The sequence below is a fragment of the Rattus norvegicus genome, chromosome 6 (genome assembly GCF_036323735.1).
Source record: "Rattus norvegicus strain BN/NHsdMcwi chromosome 6, GRCr8, whole genome shotgun sequence".
NCBI classification, from domain to species: Eukaryota; Metazoa; Chordata; class Mammalia; order Rodentia; family Muridae; genus Rattus; species Rattus norvegicus.
Genome location: NC_086024.1, coordinates 97,986,553 through 98,004,543, shown reverse-complemented (window position 1 = coordinate 98,004,543; position 17,991 = coordinate 97,986,553). Strand labels below are relative to the sequence as shown.

General features: G+C 45.8%; 1 protein-coding gene across 1 annotated transcript; it reads left to right on the top strand.

Annotated features, from left to right (window-relative positions):
• The first annotated feature begins 13,997 nt into the window (after window positions 1-13,997).
• Window positions 13,998-17,073, top strand: Tmem30b (transmembrane protein 30B). Its single transcript, NM_001080380.2, is given in 1 exon segment — window positions 13,998-17,073. A coding segment is annotated over 1 exon segment (1,062 nt). The 5' UTR covers window positions 13,998-14,055; the 3' UTR covers window positions 15,118-17,073.
• Window positions 17,074-17,991: the final 918 nt, after the last annotated feature.

Below are 17,991 nucleotides of genomic sequence, written 5' to 3'. Positions count from 1 at the left end.
GCCCACTGAAAATGCATGCTGTTTTCTCAATAATTTGTTAGCTCCTGGACTCTGGGGCCAGCGTTCTACATGAGGCTAGCCTCAGGCACAGCTACTCCACCACTCATTCCTATATCCTTCCCATCCTTGTGCAGCAGCAATCTAGTGAGAAAACAAAACCTAAGGATGGTTGTGGCTTGATAGATCTTTCCATAATCTTTGATTCTGGGGAATGAAGTCAGTTAGAGGCCAAGATACATAAGCTCAAGGTGAATTCCTTAGCTCTACCCTCACCCCAGCCTCAGTGACTTATAAAAATCATGCATTTATTAGAACCGTGCTTCAAGGTCCAGAATAACAGTCCACTGATGGGTCAGATATGGTACTAACTCCTATGACAAGAAATAGAGATAAGCCCTCTCTGGTTTATTGTTCACAAAGAAGGGCCAGTTCTAAATGTAATCATCAACTTCTACAGACATGTGCACGCGCGCGCGCGCGCACACACACACACACACACACACATAGGTATAATCTTATTCTGTGAGCAGCTTTCAAGACAAAATTTTGCAGGCTAAAATCATTAAGGCGTTTCATTGCAGATTACCTTGCTAGAATACCAAATCACTCTTTGTGAAGAGCCTGAGTGTGCCAGACCTTCGATAGCCCACCTATGTGGAGGTGTAGCCTTCTGTCAACCATATGCCTTTGTTGGGTAACTCAGATTTAATAAGAACTTGTCAGTAGCTCCCTGGCTTGCTTGCTTATTAAACACATGGCTGCAGATTTAGCCGGCCACACAGCAACACTGTGCCCCCAGAAGCCTGTCGAGATTCTTAATCTTGGAACTCAGGGCTGCTCCCCAGTGTTTAATATCTTTGAAAAGTGGAGCTTGGTAAGGAGGCTCGGCAGTTAGGAGCACTTGCTGTTCTTACAGAGGATCCAGACTTAGTTTCTAGAAACCATATGGTGGGTGGCTCACAACTGACTATACATAACTCCAGTCCCACAGAATCCAGTGCTCTCTTCTGGCCTCTGTGGGCACAAGAGATGCATGTGACACACACCTATATATGCAAGGAAACACCCATAAGTCGTACACATTCAGCAACAATAGATAAATCTTCCTTAAAAGCTTTGAGGAGTAAGCTTCAGGCTCATCTAACTCTTGCAGCCAACATGAGGACCAAGCCTGGATCACGGGACATCCATGGAATGGCCTCGTTCCTGACCACACACCATCTCTTCTCTCTGTGGTCTGCTGAAATGGGAAATGCTACAGAACTTACTGAAGGTCTCACGGTGTAAGAGGATGTTTAGTTGTTTTTTTTTTCTTTTAACTCCTGTATCACATCCTTTCATAAAGAACTCCAAGGAAAAGGTTTTTCCTGGCATTTGTAGCAGAAATTAACATTCTTCAGAGCTTCTGTTTTGTTTTCTCTTTCAGACACAGTGATTCATCTTCCCCTTTCCCCTACTAAGCCCAGGAGGCAGCCCAGCAGCCAAGCACCAGAAAGGCCTCTCACCATTCACCTCTCTTATGCTAACAATCAAGTGCCCTTCACTTCCATTCCTGTGCTCTGGTGTTTGCTGATGTTCTATCAAGTTGTTCCCAGCCACCAGCAGTCGTCCTGAAACACTACTGAAGACTAGTAAGTGATTTTAAATTATCTGAAGAAGAGGGTCTGCCAACTCCAGGGAATCAGACTGACAAGGGCCTGGATGCAGAAGGCAATGGGGAATTAATCAGAGCTGAGCTTGGCCATAAAAGGCCCAGGGTGACAGCCTCTGGAGACTAGGCAGACATTGGGACCTATTAGTCCAGAACCTCGCCTGAACTTCAGGGAGTCACTGCTGGAGAGGGTTTCTTACTCTGCAGAACTGTAGGCAGTGATCCAGGGTGCAGCCAGAAGCCACACTGTGCATGGAGGGCCGCATCCATCACACCCTGGAGTGCTGCCTACAGAGACTGAGCATCCACTCTACTCTTGGGTTAGCTTGGCTGTCACTACTGCTGGTCTGTGGGAGTCGGTCAGCAGGACCCTGGGCCACTTCCTCACCCTCTCAGAATACATCTTACAGAGAACCCAAAAGGTTTAAGAGGACACCAGTGACTCCTTCACGTGACCCTTGACCCCTTTGCTGTCCACTCCCATCCTGCTTCCCACACTCTCAGATCCCCTTCTGAAGGCAGCCAGAACCTACCATGCTTCCCAATGTGCTCATTCCATACGCGGCATCAGCAGGAACGGCTCGCCTCCTCCAATGCTGAACTTGAGACTCCAGGGTATTTTACTTACACAAAAATGTAAAAATAAAAATCTAGCCTCTCATCTGGAAGACCTACAGTTTAATCCCGTAACACTCAAGCAGTTATATCTCTAAGACTAAAAGAATCGTTGAAGCAACTCAGAAGGAGCAAATCAGTATATTGAGTTTTCTCCAGTCTAGCATCAAACAATAAGAAAACATTCAATGCTCAGGAGACAGAGGCAGAAAGAGTGTCAGAAGTTCAAGGCCAGGCTAGGCTGCAAGACAGAGAGGGCGGGGAGAGAGGGGAAGAGGAGTAAAGATCCTAGAGAGAAAACAGTTTACAGTAGAAACTAAAACTGTCAAGAACTGTGAACAACTTACATCGAGAAGACAGGCTCCACTGACAGACAAATTGTTGAAGATTTATACTGCTAACTGACCCAACATCATAATAATATCAGGTGTTTTGAAATGATGCCATGTATCCACAATCAAAACACCAGCAAGATCTTTTAGACAATAAATAATGAAAGCCTATTTGAAAGGATAAATGCCCCCACAGAAACATTTGCTGTGTACTTATTTGGGTGTTCTTAAAGAAGTGTAAGAGTGAGAAATTCCTCTTAGCATCTTTGACAGTAATGTTGTTCTGTGGTTATTAAAGTAGCTCATACCAGGATAAGAATAGGTGAATTCATGAAAAAAAATCAGTATCTAGAAATGAATTAAATACATAAAAGTTATCGGGACAGTGGCAGGTTAGTTAAACATTGAGTTGGGATTAAAGTGCCCCCCCCACCAAATATCCAAAATGACATTCCATATTTTTATGATTGTTTTATTTTATATATGTGATTATACTCTAGCTCTCTTCAGACACACCAGAAGAGGGCATCAGATCCCATTACAGATGGTTGTGAGCCACCATGTGGGTGCTGGGAATTGAACTCTGGACCTCTGGGAGAGCAGCCAGTGCTCTTAACCATGGAGTCCCAACATTCCATTTTTTAAACCAAAGTAGCCTGCAAAATGCAAGTCTTAAGTGTAAAAAATAAGGCCCTAAAAATAGTAGACACAACACAGGGTTACATTGCCCTGGACTAGAGAAGAGTCATCAAGCACGGCCCTGAGGCAAAAGTAATGAAGACTTTTAAAGATTTGAAAGCACAAAATTTTAAATATCGTGAGAGAGACATAGATGAAAAACGGAAGCAATCTGTGGCAACAGTCACACCTGAAACCCATGGGGGGTTATCCTATGTCAACTCCAGGCTAGGGATGCACAGCAGTGGGAAGCAGGAAGACATAATTCAGGCGTGTCAGAAAGAATCTGACTGAGCAGTGCCCACTCCCCACGAGTAATGAGGCAGACGCAAACTCACGTGCGAGACGCCATCCGCTGTCAATTTGGCAAATATATTTTTTTAAATAATGAAAATACTAAATGCTACTGAGTGAAAGAGGCTGGGTTGACCCAAGCATCAGAAAGATGGCCTTTCAGCCAGCAATTCTGTTTGTACCCGTCAATCCTGATCAATAGCTGTGGGTGTGCAAGGGTTTAGCTGCAGGATTAGTTACCAAATGCGTTCTTTCTAGTCACCCACCAATGCCAAAATAATTAGAGGACTGTGTTTCAGCACATGCTGGCAGACATTCGGTGAAATGTGATTGTATTGGAGGGCTGGGAGGTGGCTCAGGGGTAAGAGTCCTTGCTGCCTACGTATGAGACTCGAGTCCATAGCTGTATATCCTTGTAAGTAATCTAGACCTGCACAACACCTTTGCAGCAGACGCACTGCTTGGCTTCGTGGGGATCCCCTAACAATCGGAGCAGGGCTGTCTGTGACTCCGCTGTCTGCTATTGGCTCCCTTCCCCTAACCACACTGCCTGGTTGGGCCTCAGAGGGAGAGGATGCCCTTAGTCCTGCTACATCATAATGTCCCAGAGCAGGGTGGTACCCATGTGTGTGTGTGGGGGTGGGATTCCTTTTCTCCTCCCCAGTTTACAGATTGTAGCTTTATCCTGATATTTACTTTATCCTATTTCCAATTCTGATAATGTTCTGAGACAGTATGCTATATAGCCTTACTGGCCTCAACCTGTAATCCTCCTGTCTCAGCCTTCCAAATGCTAGGATTTCAGACCCGTGCCATAACTATGGGTGTCACAGCACCCAGTTAAACCTCCTGAAAATTTATAAAATATTTAATTTCTTTACTCCTGATACATAAGTAAGGCATTCCTAAAGTCTCCAACAGGTTCTGTCACTGAGTTAGAGCCCGGGTTTAGTCAGGAGGTAACGTCTTCCCTAAATGAGCAAGTTTCACTCCATCAGGTACAGCATCGCCAAGAAGCCGGCCTCTGTCGCAGACTGTCTGGCTCTACAGTCACTGTTCTATCTTCTTGTCCCTTTCCCATTTCCAGTCCTCACCTTGGGCGCCAAGTCCCTCTGATATCCAGGTCAGCCCATTTCAGTGGGGATGCAGTTGTTCCCTTCCCTCTTTCCAGAGGTAGCTTTTCCTGTCTTTATACTGTCTCAAAACTTGCCCCTCCCTTATTTGGAGTCTCCCCCCCCCCCATTCACCAAGCACTATCCCTATAAGCAAATTCTCTACAGTTTGAGACCAGTCCCATCCTTGTGGCATGATCTACTGCCTTTTAATCTGGCCGTTCTATACCTGATGCCTCTGTCACTGGCGCCTAGCTCAGTCCCATTTTTCACCTTACACTGCCCCCTGCTGCTCAGCCTACGCAACTGTTCACTGACCTCCACTGCTCACCATAGACCAGCAACAAAGAACTACAGGGGGAACGAGTTGTGTCTGTTTTGAACCTCCTCGTCAGTGCTGGTTACCTGAAGCTTCTGCAGAACTTCCACTAGGGGGCACCACCCCATAACTTTTGAAGCAAGAGGGCTGCTGAACGCAATTCTTAATGAAAATTGAAGTCCAGACACACGGAATTTTTAGAAACTTTTCTGAACACATGCTGTAATTTTATGAAGCAATTTAACTTGACTCTTTTAAAATAAAACCTGCCCCGTGGGCAGAGCAATAGGCAGCAATCTTAAGCAGTATAAACCTATATGAGGGAACACCAATTAAAAACCCAGACTCCATTACTGTAACACAAATAGTCATGAATTACATAAAATACAGGCAAGACCTTAGTCCAGCCAGACAAGTGAAGTTATTTTTACTTTAGCAAGAGAAATAGACATGCAAGGGTTGGCTTTAAAACAAAGGCTTTGCAAAATCAAAAATTAAGGGCAGCTCAAATGTTCTGGGGTTCCTTGCGTAAGAAGTACAATGGAACGATTCTATCTCTGGGGTGTAAAGAGCTACCTACAGTACTACAAACTGGTTCAAATTTGGGGTTCTTTAGGGAACAAATGTGCCGAGGCACCACAGGGTAGTGGTTATACTGGACTCTAGAAGTAAGCTGACCTTTGAATCCCTCGTCTCCTGCTCACTACTATGAGGACTTGGACACTCTTTCTGGGGCTCCCTTAGTCAGAATCCTGGTCCTGCATCCCTTCACTGGGAATGGTGACTGAACCCACCTCCCTACTTTGTGCTCTGAAGTAGATGAAATAATTAACGTGCGGCTGATGTACAGAAGACCCTCAATAAATGCTACGTTTTCTGTCAGTGAGTGATTGCCGTGAGGGCCTGTTAAGATGTTGTCTCAGTAGGGGTTACTATTACTGTGATGAACACCATGACCAAATGCAACGTGGGGAAGGACGTTCCATCATCAAAAGCAGGAAGAGCAGAAGCCTGGAGGCAGGGGTTGACGCAGAAGCCATGGAGAGGTGCTACTCACCTATGGCTGCTCACCTGCTTTCTCCTAGAAAGAACCAGGACCATCAGCCCAGGCGATCCCTAATTACAAACATGTCCCCAGCCTTGCCTCTAGCCAGGTCTTAAGGAGGCATTTTCTTAATTGAGGATCTTTCCTCCCAGAAGACTTAAGCTTGCATTTTTTTTTTTTTTGGTTGACTTTAGTTTTAAGTATAGTTGACATAAAACCAGGAACAGAAATATTGTACAGAAAGAGAAATTAACTATCTTTTTTTTTGGGGGGGGGGGAGCTGAGGACCAAACCCAGGGCCTTGCATTTGCTAAGTGCTCTACCACTGAGCTAAATCCCCAACCCAACTATCATTTTTTTAAAGACTTATTTTTATCTTGTATGCATTGGCCGTTTGGCTACATGTAGGTCTGTGTGAGGGAGTCAGATCCCCTGGAACTGGAGTTACAGACAGTTGAGAACTGTCATGTAGGCAGCTGGGGATTGAACCCAGGACCTCTAGAAGAGCTGAGCCATCTCTCCAGCCCCCATCGTTTAATAAGCACATTCTACAGAGATAAGGTAGGAAAATTAAGCTCCACCCTAATCACACAATTGTCCCCTTACCTTAGAGTAAAATCTGAACATAATGCCAGCCTAGCACTCTTTCCCCAATATCATACGACTCTTCCAGTACTCCATTACTGAGTAACACAGACTAAATACATTCCTTGGCTGAAAATTGATTTTTTTTTCTTGGACAAAATTATGCTGGAGTAACAAAATGCATTGTGTGACAGTTTGAAAGAAGCTTCTTGCATGCATTTAAGAGTCTGAATTTTGCCAGGCTGTGGTGGTGCACACCTTTAGTTCCTGCACTAGGGAGGCACAGGCAGGCAGATCTCTGTAAGTTCAAAGCCACCCTGATCTACAGAGTGAGTTCTGAGACAGCCAAGGCTACCCAGAGAAACCCTGTCTCAAAACAACAACAAAAGACTTTGGCATTTAAATCCATTTCTTACTTTAGAAATTTATCTTTAGGGCTGGAGAGATGGCTCAGTGGTTAAGAGCACTGACTGCTCTTCCAGAGGTCCTGAGTTCAATTCCCAGCAACCACATGGTGGCTCACAACCCTCTATAATGAGATCTGATGCCCTCTTCTGGTGTGACTGAGGACAGCGACAGTGTACTTATATATGCAAAGTAAATAAATATTTTTTTAATTTATCTTTAGGAAATAATTTAAAAGAAAATTCTATGCAAAAACATTCACTACCACATACCTTGGAATGCTGAAAAAGTAAAACTCCATATGTTCAACGATAGGAGAACAATTAAAGATGACAGACCTATGGTTATGGAACTGCTAGAGAATGACAAAGAAGCCTGGGGTATCTTTCAGTAGTAACCCTACTCCACATGTGCAAAGCCCTCAGTGGGATCCCAGCACTGAATTAAAAAAAAAAGTTGGGAAATAGGTTGTTAGAGAGAAAGAGGAAAAAGAGGAAGAAAATGATAGAGAAGATGACCAAAAAAATAAACAAACAAACAAAAACAAAAAAAAAACAAAAAACAAGGGGACATAGAAAAATATTTATTCCACTCTTTTCATTCCAAAAGAAGCAGAGTGAGAGTTTACTTTTATCCTAATTATAACCAATTAAAATTAATACTTACTTGGTTCAGGCCTAGAAAATAGAAAGGCAGAGTGAAGTAGTTTTAGAAGTATTTAAATAAAAAGTCTCTTCTTCTTTCCCTTTGAGCGTTGTTTAAGAGTGACAATAAAGGAAGCGGAATGAGTGCACTTCTCCATGTTACTGTTACTACCAGGATCCGAGCACCCTTTAGTAAAGGATGCTAACATGTATAATAACAAGGACCAGGGCCTTTGTGATGCAGTCAGTTCTGAGGGGTCCATACCACATATACCATGGTATATATCAGTCCCCAGGTTTTCAGAATTGGAGAGCTGGTACAGGAAGTAGGACATATACCGCCATCCCTTCAAGCCTAGGTGTGTTGATTACAGGAACCCCGAAGGATGCCAAGAATACAGATGCTCAAGTATCCGACATAAACCGGTGTTGTATTAGCCACACATACAGCTGCCCGAATACTTTAAACCACCTCTAAATGTATTGCAATACAAGAAATGTGCTATGCTGTCTAGAAAAGGACACAAACATGTCTGTATATATTTAGTGTGAGCAATTATATTTTCTTAAATGTTTCCCGTTGAATCTGCAGACATGGGTCTCAGCGCCACTTTACCTCAGCTTCAATATCCCATGTCAGACAGGAGTTCTTTCCTACCGTCATGCCAACAGCCCATTACCTTCACTAAGACTGCCAGCCTGCTGGAACCTTCGTCTTCCTCTGGACCACCAGCTTGGCTTGGCTTTTTCTTCACTGTTTTTTTTTTTTTTTTTCTTCTTTTTTTAAGTACTAAGACTTGTCACCTCAGCTGCCTCTCCACAGGGATTCTAAGATGTTGAACACTTTCTTTTCTGAGTCATCTGTCTAGAAAGCCCCCTAAGGTGGGGATATTCCGAGCTGAGTTCCGAGGTTCTCTGGTATTCCTTTTAGTGTCCATGACAGGGACTTCTTCCCTAAGCCCTCCACCCTTCCTCAGCCGACTCGCCATCTCCTCCTTCTCCCAGGCAGTCGACATTGCCTTTCATTGTACAGTGGGAACACCGGGGCTCAGGAGCTTACTCTGCACCAGTTTCTCCAGTGACACAATGGAGTCACCATGTCAGGCCAGAAAGAATTCCTCAATGACACCTGGCTGAGCTCAGTGGTAGTTCCTTATCTTCCCACCCTCTAGCTTCAGTGCTTAACTTTGCTCTCAGACCCAGGACCTTCAGCCTACTCCTGTCTCAGTGTAACCTTGTCTATGGCATTACTCCTCCCCACCCCCACAGCATGTCTCTGCCATCTGGAAAGAGGTCCTTCCTTTAGGGTACAAGTTCTTCTAGGTCATCATCACTAGCTTTTCTCCTCTCTACAGTTTTCTAAAGAGCTCTTTTTCCACTGCCCACCTCCCCTCTCTCAACTCCTGACTTCTGGTAACTCCTCCTACCCGGTAGGGGCCGTCCCAGACATTAAAGTCAGTGGTTCTTTTCCATTTCTTTTGTTAGCTTTCAAACCTGGAACAAATGGCCTATTTTATATATTAAAGCTGACTTGGCTGCCAGGTTCTCCCCACAATCCCTCTGCTCTTGTTTCTGGACCTTCCTCACTGGCTACTCTGCCCCTCAACCTGAACTCTCCAGTCCAGGGGGCTGTAGTTCTTAGGGGAAGGCTAGAAAGCTAGGAGAGAACTGGGAGAAAGGCCCAGACCCAGACAGAGGTAGCAGCCCAGAGCTGAGAAATTTGAGGAGCTAAGGTGGGTTTGTGATGACAAGAATTTCCATCTGGGTGTCCTCTAGCATAATGGGAAACTTGTCAGAGAGAAAAATGTTCCAAAAAACATAGGAGAGGTGTCTCTTGTCCCTGAGATTGGAGCCCAGTGGGTTGAGAGGGGCTTCCTGGCACACTGGTGTGTCTTCTGTAGTAACAGCAAACAAAGCAGGCTGCTCGGGGTGACATTTACCCAGTAGAGAAGAAGGGGATACAAAAATCTATATAAATCAATATCAATATTTTGGAGACTAGTGGTTGCTTCCTATATATAGTGAGACTATCTCAGACCCGCCAGCAACATAAATAACAACACAGAAGCTTATTAATATTTTAAAGCCTAGGCCTCTGGCTGGGCAAGTGAGTAGTCTAATCCTGGCTCTACATCCCACCACGTGGCCAGGTCTACCTCTCTGCTCCTCTCTGGTCTGCCCGTTTACCTCCCTGTCAGCTGGCTGACTCTCCCAACCTCTCCTTTTCTCCCAGCTTCCTGGCCAGCTATTGGCTGTCAGCTCTTTGTTAAGCCCAATCAGATACAACTCTAGATCGCCTTGGGCAGGTGAAGAAGGCAGAATTAACACTTGAATAAACTCTCAGAGGGTGCAGAATTAACACTTGAATAAAGACAAGGCGAAGATGAACAAAGGGTTCAGTGGACCGAGACATTTTTTAGAATGGTTGCTTTGTGTCACGTGCTCATCTTAAGGTAGTGGAGTCACACGGCATGTACCCTTTAACCTTAGTAAAGATGGCTGCCAGTCATGTGGCTAATTTACATCTTGTTATTCGCCAAGATGGAGGAGAGCCGCATGGTTGCTACTTCAAAACATATATTTACACAAATAAGAGTTGAATCACAAATGTAGGATGTTGCAACAAAGTAAAAGTCTTATGTACAGGTTTTAACTGTAAACCTCTTGTTATGAGGTTTTGAGCCAAATTCTGTTACAGATTCTTTAACCATACCCAGGAACTTACAAATCTTGAGATAAAAGTTTACAGCAAAGCCTTAATAGGTTGGGGTTCTTTTGGTTTGGTTGTTTTGTTTTTGTGAACACAGTGCAAAGAAATCATAAAGATAAAAGATTTCAGGATGGAAAGTTGTAGAACCTTTGAGATAACAGATTTTGGGATCATTTGTTTGTTCAGTGGCAGAGGTTGCTATAGTCTGAGAGAATTTGGAAAGCAAGCGTGCCAATTGGGGGTCATTGATCTGTACTGAGAATGAGCTGTAGTAATAAAATCTGATCCGTGGAGGAAGAGGACTGCAACACAGAACACAAGCCTTTGGATTTCTGGCAGGAGCTGAGGGTTAGCATAGTGGGGCTGCAGGTGGGCTGTAGTTCCTAGGGGAAGGCATGGGAGGGGAGCCAGGAAGTGTCTTTAGTAGAGACCCAGAAGATTGTCCACAAGGTGGGTGGCCTTAAAGGGAGGAACAGGAGGCTTCGAGAGACAGAGAGATACTTCTGAAGCTCCAAGTGAGAGAAAAAAAGGAAAAGAGTCCCAAGCTGCTATAGGCAAAACTGCGGCTCCTGACAGAGACCCAAACAATGCAGCAGGAAGAGAGAGCTGGAGAAAACGGAGACATCTACATGGGTGTATAGGCCAGAGGCATAACAGGCTGCAGGCACCAGTGCCCTCGTGGAGGGCATGAAAGGCAGAGCCCAGAGAGACAGGAGCAGCAGTCAGAAAGCAGGCAGAGGAAGCAACAGCTGGAGAATCGGACTGGATAATTTGGAATTAAATCTTGTGGGTGGCAGAAGGCGGCAGAAACAAATGATCCATACTTACCTTCAGAAAGTCAGATCAGCAACTCAGTCTGGGATGGTCATGGTCCCCAGAAGGGAGCACATATACGTCATTCCTGTGATCTGGGCACAAAATAAACAAGTAAAAGAAATAAAAAGTAAAAGAAAGGGAAACAGGACAGGTCACAGGTATGGTGAAGGAGGTTTATTGTAGTTATGTGGGAGAGTACAGCCAGAGGCAGGGATCTCTGGGAAAGGCCAGAGTGGCTGTAACCAGACTGAGCTATGCTGTGAGAAGAGGGGGAGGGGAAAAGAAAGGGGAGAGTGGGCAACCAGCTACAGCAGACAGGAGACCCAAAGGTTCAAAAAGAGTGGGTAACCAAAATGGTTGGATTACATAGGAAGGAGCAGCCCAGCCCCTTGGAATGGAGAGTTCAGGATAAGGAGTGGGATATGGTGGTCAGGAGGGCCCTGGGCCAGGTAGGGACTGCAGAATTGCAGGGAGAACCTGGTGGCCAGGTTAAATGGGCACCTGTCAGCCTTGTCCTGGGTTTGAGACCTAACACATGCCCCTTGACCTTTCTTTTGTGTTTAATCCTATTGATCATTTTAAGCTCTAAAATATCCACCCCTTCTTGCTCTCGTTTCCCTGTCAGTGGAATGAGTGCACTGTTGCCTTTAGAGCACCCGGGAAAGCTCAGATCCAAAGGAGAGTTTGCAGGGGTGTGGCAGCCAAGCGACTGTAGACTTAAGATCCTTTAGATAAAGTGGTATGAACTGGATTCAACCAGAATCATACAGAAGGGTGATTCACTGACACCGGGTGGGTGGAAGTCTCCAGAAGGGTAAAGAGGTCAGTTTATTGTTTTATTAAAAACTAAAAGTGTAAGGGGGACTGTGACCCTTTGGGTGTGGTGTAAGGAATAAAGTAGGATTGAAGACAGCTGGGTCGTCTGCAGCATTCTCTAAGACTTAGCCAGATTCATTCAATGGAACAAAGTCAACATAGTGTCGCTCTCGTCCAACTTGATATGAGATCTTAGGCCAGCTACTGGCTGTTTTGATTCTTTTTCCTACATAGGACATGCCTGCCTTGGGTTTCTATTCCTATGATAAAATACCATGACAGAAAGCAAATTGAGAAGGAAAGGGCTTATTTCAGACTACGTTTCCACATCGCAGTCCATTGCCAAAGAACCCAGGGCAGGAAGCTGGAGGTGGGAACTGATACAGAAGTCACCAGGAACACTGCTTACTGGCTTGCTTCCTGTGACTTGTTCAGCCTGCTTTCTAATGTTCTCCAGGACCTCCTGCCCAGAGGTGGCGCTGCCCACATCAATCCTTAATCAGAATAACACACCTCAGGCCAGGCTTATGGAGACATCTTCTCTGTTGTGGTTCCTTCTTCTCAGATAACTCTAGTACAAACAAACAAACAACAACAGCCCAGAGAGTGCCTTATTAGAGTACTAAGATTCTATTTTGGTCTAATTGCCTCTTGTCTTCTACATTGTTCAGCATAGGGCTGAAGACTTGGAGGGACAACATTAAAACTGTTTTTAACAACTCTTTTAGTTTTCCAAGTCTCTTTGGATTTTTGGATGAGTGCTGAGTGCAATACATGAACAGGTATGCAAGAATAACAGAGAAAGCATTTATTTACACTATATGAGCTGGAGGGGTGAACTTCAGTACCTAAGGAAGATTTAATACAGAGTCCCCTATGTTCTGTGTATTCTAACCTATGTACAGACAAAAACAACAAACAAACCAACCCTCGAATCCCGGGCTAATTAGAGTTTTTATACAGTTTATAAATCCTAGTTCAACTTGGGCCAACACGTAAATGTCCTTGACTGTGGATATCGGCACCGTCCCCCCACCCAGGTGGAGGGTGAATCAGGCTTTTCTCTAGACAAGCAGAAGAACTGAAAAGAACGTCAGATGTAGTCCATAGCGGGGATTTTTCCCCTCCTTGCTAGTTTCTCCAGACAGTTAGAGAAGACATTCAAGGCTGCAAATTCTCCCAGTCTTTGATTCTTCTTAAAAGATCACTTTATTTTTTACAGAACTTTCCACCTTTCATAGCTATCAAGCCAGACTGGAGAAACTGGCTAGAAAATACTAACCCCTCCCATCTCCCCCACCACCACCATGCCGCCCTAAATAAAAAGTGGAGAATAAGAACTCCATGTTGAAATTGATGCAGTTACCATAATGTAACACCCAGGGCACTATAATTTGTGCTTGAAAACTAAGTGAAACCCTACTTAAGACTCACCCTTTTCCTTAAATAAGGAGGATTAACAGCCTTAACAAGCTAATAAATAATCAAGCCAACAGAACCCCACCCTGGAGCAAGCAAGCTCTGGGGTGGAACTTTCTTGTTTAAGTCAGGCTTGTGATTTGGGGGAAGTTGCCCAGGCCCTGTAGAAGAGAAAAGGAACCCGAGCAAAGGTAAGACCCATTCAGAGCCCATCACTCACCCACCCAGGAGTGGGAGAACTGGGAGGGGGGTAGGAGAGAGGGGAGAAGGGGGAGGAGAGGGGAGGGGAGAGGAGGAGGAGGAGCCAGAAAGGGAGGACTGTAGAGTCAGAGCCGGGTGAGGTGAGGAGCCTCGCCCTGCTCACCTGGGAAGGGCGCCATGCAGGGGCGGAGCCAGTCCCAGGTCACCCGGGCGGTGGCGGAACTGAGCAGCCGGGGCAGAGGCGGGGCGCCGGGGATTCAGCCTCACCTGCGTGGGGGGCGGGGCGGGCGCACCTGCGCGGGCGGGAGGCGGGGCCGGGGAGCAGCCGTCGAGCGGAGACGGCGAGTGGAGGCGGGAGGCCCGCCGCTGACCCGGGTTGAGCACCCACCGCAGGCCCCGGCTGAGACCCCGCCATGACCTGGAGCGCCTCGGCGCGGGGCGCGCAGCAGCCCGACAACACCGCCTTCACGCAGCAGCGCCTCCCCGCCTGGCAGCCGCTGCTGTCGGCCGGCATCACGCTGCCGCTCTTCTTCTGCGCCGGCCTGGCGTTCATCGGCCTGGGACTGGGCCTCTTCTACTCCTCCAACGGCATCCAGGAGCTGGAGTACGACTACACCGGCAACCCCGGCACCGGCAACTGCTCGGTGTGCGCCGCCAAGGGCCAGGACCGCGCGCCGCCGCCCAGCTGCCAGTGCTCCTGGAGCTTCACGCTGCCCGAGCTCTTCCCGGGCCCCGTGTACCTCTACTACGAGCTGTCCAACTTTTACCAGAACAACCGGCGCTACGGCGTGTCCCGCGACGACGCTCAGCTCAGCGGCCTGGCCAGCGCGCTGCGCCACCCGGCCAACGAGTGCGCCCCCTACCAGTTCAGCTCCGACGGCCTGCCCATCGCGCCGTGCGGCGCCATTGCCAACAGCCTCTTCAACGATTCCTTCTCGCTCTGGCACCAGCGCCAGCCCGCGGACCCTTTCGTCGAGGTGCCGCTCGACCGCACCGCCATCGCCTGGTGGACTGACTACCACGTCAAGTTCCGCAACCCGCCGCTGGTGAACGGCAGCCTGGCGCTGGCCTTCAAGGGCACGGCGCCGCCGCCCAACTGGCACCGGCCGGTTTATGAGCTCAGCCCGGATCCCAACAACACCGGCTTCATCAACCAGGACTTCGTGGTGTGGATGCGCACCGCAGCGCTGCCCACGTTCCGCAAGCTGTATGCGCGCATCCGCCAGGGCAACTACTCGGCCGGTCTTCCCCGGGGCACTTACCGGGTCAACATCACCTACAACTACCCCGTGCGCGCCTTCGGCGGCCACAAGCTTATCATCCTTAGCAACATCTCATGGATGGGTGGCAAGAACCCTTTTCTGGGCATCGCCTACCTGGTCGTCGGCTCCCTCTGTATCCTCATGGGCTTTGTCATGCTGGTCGTCTACATTCGCTACCAGGACCAGGATGACGACGACAATGACGATGAGTGATCTTGCCTCCCCTTCCTGCTTCTTGGCCAAGCCGCATTTAGCGGTGGTAGCCCTTTGCTCCTAACACAACTTAAGGCTCACTGATCTGTTGTTGTGGACGAAGGGCCTGAAGAAGGGAATTACACGCTCACTCTTAAGAGATACGGGACTGTTCTCAGGTTTTGGACTGCAGAGTGACACATCTTGCCATTTCTGCCCATCTCCCCCGTGGCTTACCGGGTGGACATGGCAGGTCCTTAAAGTCTACAGCATTCCAGGGCAAAGGACACGGAAGATTCCTGGATTGGAACTCATTAAGACCAACAGCCAGCAGTTGGATCCCATTCTGAATCTAAGCTTTTGTTCCTCCCTCTAAGCTTCAGCCACCCTCAGCTTTCTGGGAGGAAGATACCGGATGGGGTGGGGAAGTGTTGGGATGGAAAATTATGTCCACTGATGGCCTACAGAAGCTTGGGGGAGTGGGAAAAGCACATTTGTTAAAATCTAAGTCGATGAAGAGGCGCCAGGCCCCTCAGGTTCTGATACAGTAAGGCCAGGATGAGCAAGCTTCTCTGGAGTCCCTGTGCCCTTAAATTTGGGAATGCTGACCCAGGTTGGGCCTGAAGTACTCACCTGAGCTCTGTTTTTCCTGTAATAATTTGTTCCCACGAACGGTGGCAATCATAGTGTTGGTGTTTGCTCTTGAGCATAGGAAGGAAGCTTGCAATTTATGGGACAAGTGAGAAAAATTGCTAGGTCTAGGAAGCTGCAGATCTGCAGGGCCAAAGCGCGTCATTAAACGTGAAAGCAAACTTAACAAGAGGCTGTGTAAAACTTTGAAAATGCAAGCGCAGTTTGCATGGCTCAGGGGGAAGTGTTTTAACCTGAAAAACCGGACTGCAAATGATCTTGGTGAGGAGCTGTTTCCTTGGGACCTTGAGGGACCGACTTCTGCCTGACTTCTCACCCCCCCCCCCCTTTTGAATGAATCATCGTCTTTTTTTTTTTTTTTTTTGATGCTGAAGGGAATAATTTAGTTAACTTTGTGTTATTTTCACAAAGAATTATCTTAAGTCAGTGTCAACTCTCAAATGAAACGCATTTCTAGTGATCACGTTTAAGAATGATGAGGGATAGATATATTCTTATAAGCAAAATAGACTCGGGATTATTTTAGCCTTTAAGATAATGTTAAAATTACTGGGCTGATTTTATTTGATTGCCTACAATTGATATAAAGCTAGTCTCAGAGACAATTGGGACATTTTTATTTTAAACCATCCCCCCCTTTTATGGAACAATAATTTAAAAGAAAATTAAAAATAAAATTTTCCATGATACTGTCTTCCAGGTTCCCTGAAGAAAAGTTACTTGGCATTTGTCAGGGTGCTCTGGGCTGACTCCCTAGTGCAGTTATTTTCTGGTTGCTGGTGTATTTTCATTCCTCGAAGGCAGCACAGGTCTTGGAGTATGTTTTATGGCTGTCAGATGTTGAGCTACGGTGATTATTTCCATTCATTCTATTCTTCTGTTTTAGTTAATACTTATTTTTAGATGAACAGCATGCCTAAGATTAAAAAGTGACTTAAAATAACTTTTATGCATATCAAAGAAATTCTTTAGCAATTCCAATGTGTTGGCTTTCTGACTTCCGAATGTGATAACATTTAATATCAGGTCACATCTTGTGATATTCTTGACTATGTAAGCTGAACGTGACACTGTACTTCAGAACGCTTTATTTATTATGGATGCTTGGTTGATCAGCTCTCCTCTGTGTCAGGTAAAGACGTTTGCTTCATTTCCCCCTATATAGTTGAGGGTAACTATATTTCATTTTGTAGAGCATTAATCTTTTTGTTATAAGTTTTTATATGAGACCATGAAACCTAAGTCCTGGGATTAAATCGTAGTTTCCAGGCTTTGTTTTCGAGGTTTTTGAAAGAGAATAAAGGTTGTATTTGTCTTTCTCTGTTATCACATTGCGTAGTTCTTTTGAACTATGATCTTAAAGGCACAGACAGTGCTAACCATTTGCCTCATGTTACGAGCACTCTTATATTGTAGCCAGAGCATCGCCATTCAGTCGACACGGACTCATTCTTTCATTGCTAACTTCCTAACACAGAATTTGAACTTATGTCAACGTCCTGTGTTTGGATGACACGATCCTCAATTGTTGTTTAAATTTGATAAATGACAATGTCTTTTGAATTTTATATGAAAGTTTGTTAAAGAATGTGATCACAGCAGCCTGCCTTTTACTCAGATCGCAAATTAACAATTATCTGTTGGTATTTGAGACCTCGATGAGCAGGAAGTTTAAAACTAAAGTGTCAGGCCTTTGCTGTGACACTTTGTGACAGTGGCCCCTGTGCTGTGTCGCATTTTTGCCCAGCATCGATTCTGGTTAGTCCTTCCTCATGTTTCCCAGCAGGGAGTGAGACACATTGAGCATCAGCAGCTGGACTCGAAATCAACTTTGAGCCACTTTGGGAAGAAAAGGACAAACAGAAGTGCTCAGTGAAATGCCCATTTAAAAAAAACAAAAAACAAAAAACAAAAAACAAAAAAAAAACAAAAACAAAAACAAAAAAAAAAGAAAAAAACAAACAAACAAAAAACCAAGCTGAATTTCTAGCATCTCTTCAACTGAAATGGCTCAACAATCTGCTGACTAGGCAACTGTTTAAAAAAAAAAAATAACCAAGGACAGACTTTCCTTAGGAACAAGTGTTACTCAGTAAGATGTAACCAAAACTCCTTCTGACACACCAAAGAGCTAATGGTAAGTCTCAGTGTTACCAACCAGCTCCTTATATGGACTTGGATGGAAATCATCAGTCGCTATCAATAAAATTAAATTCTTTTTTTTTTTTTTTTTTTTTTTTTTTT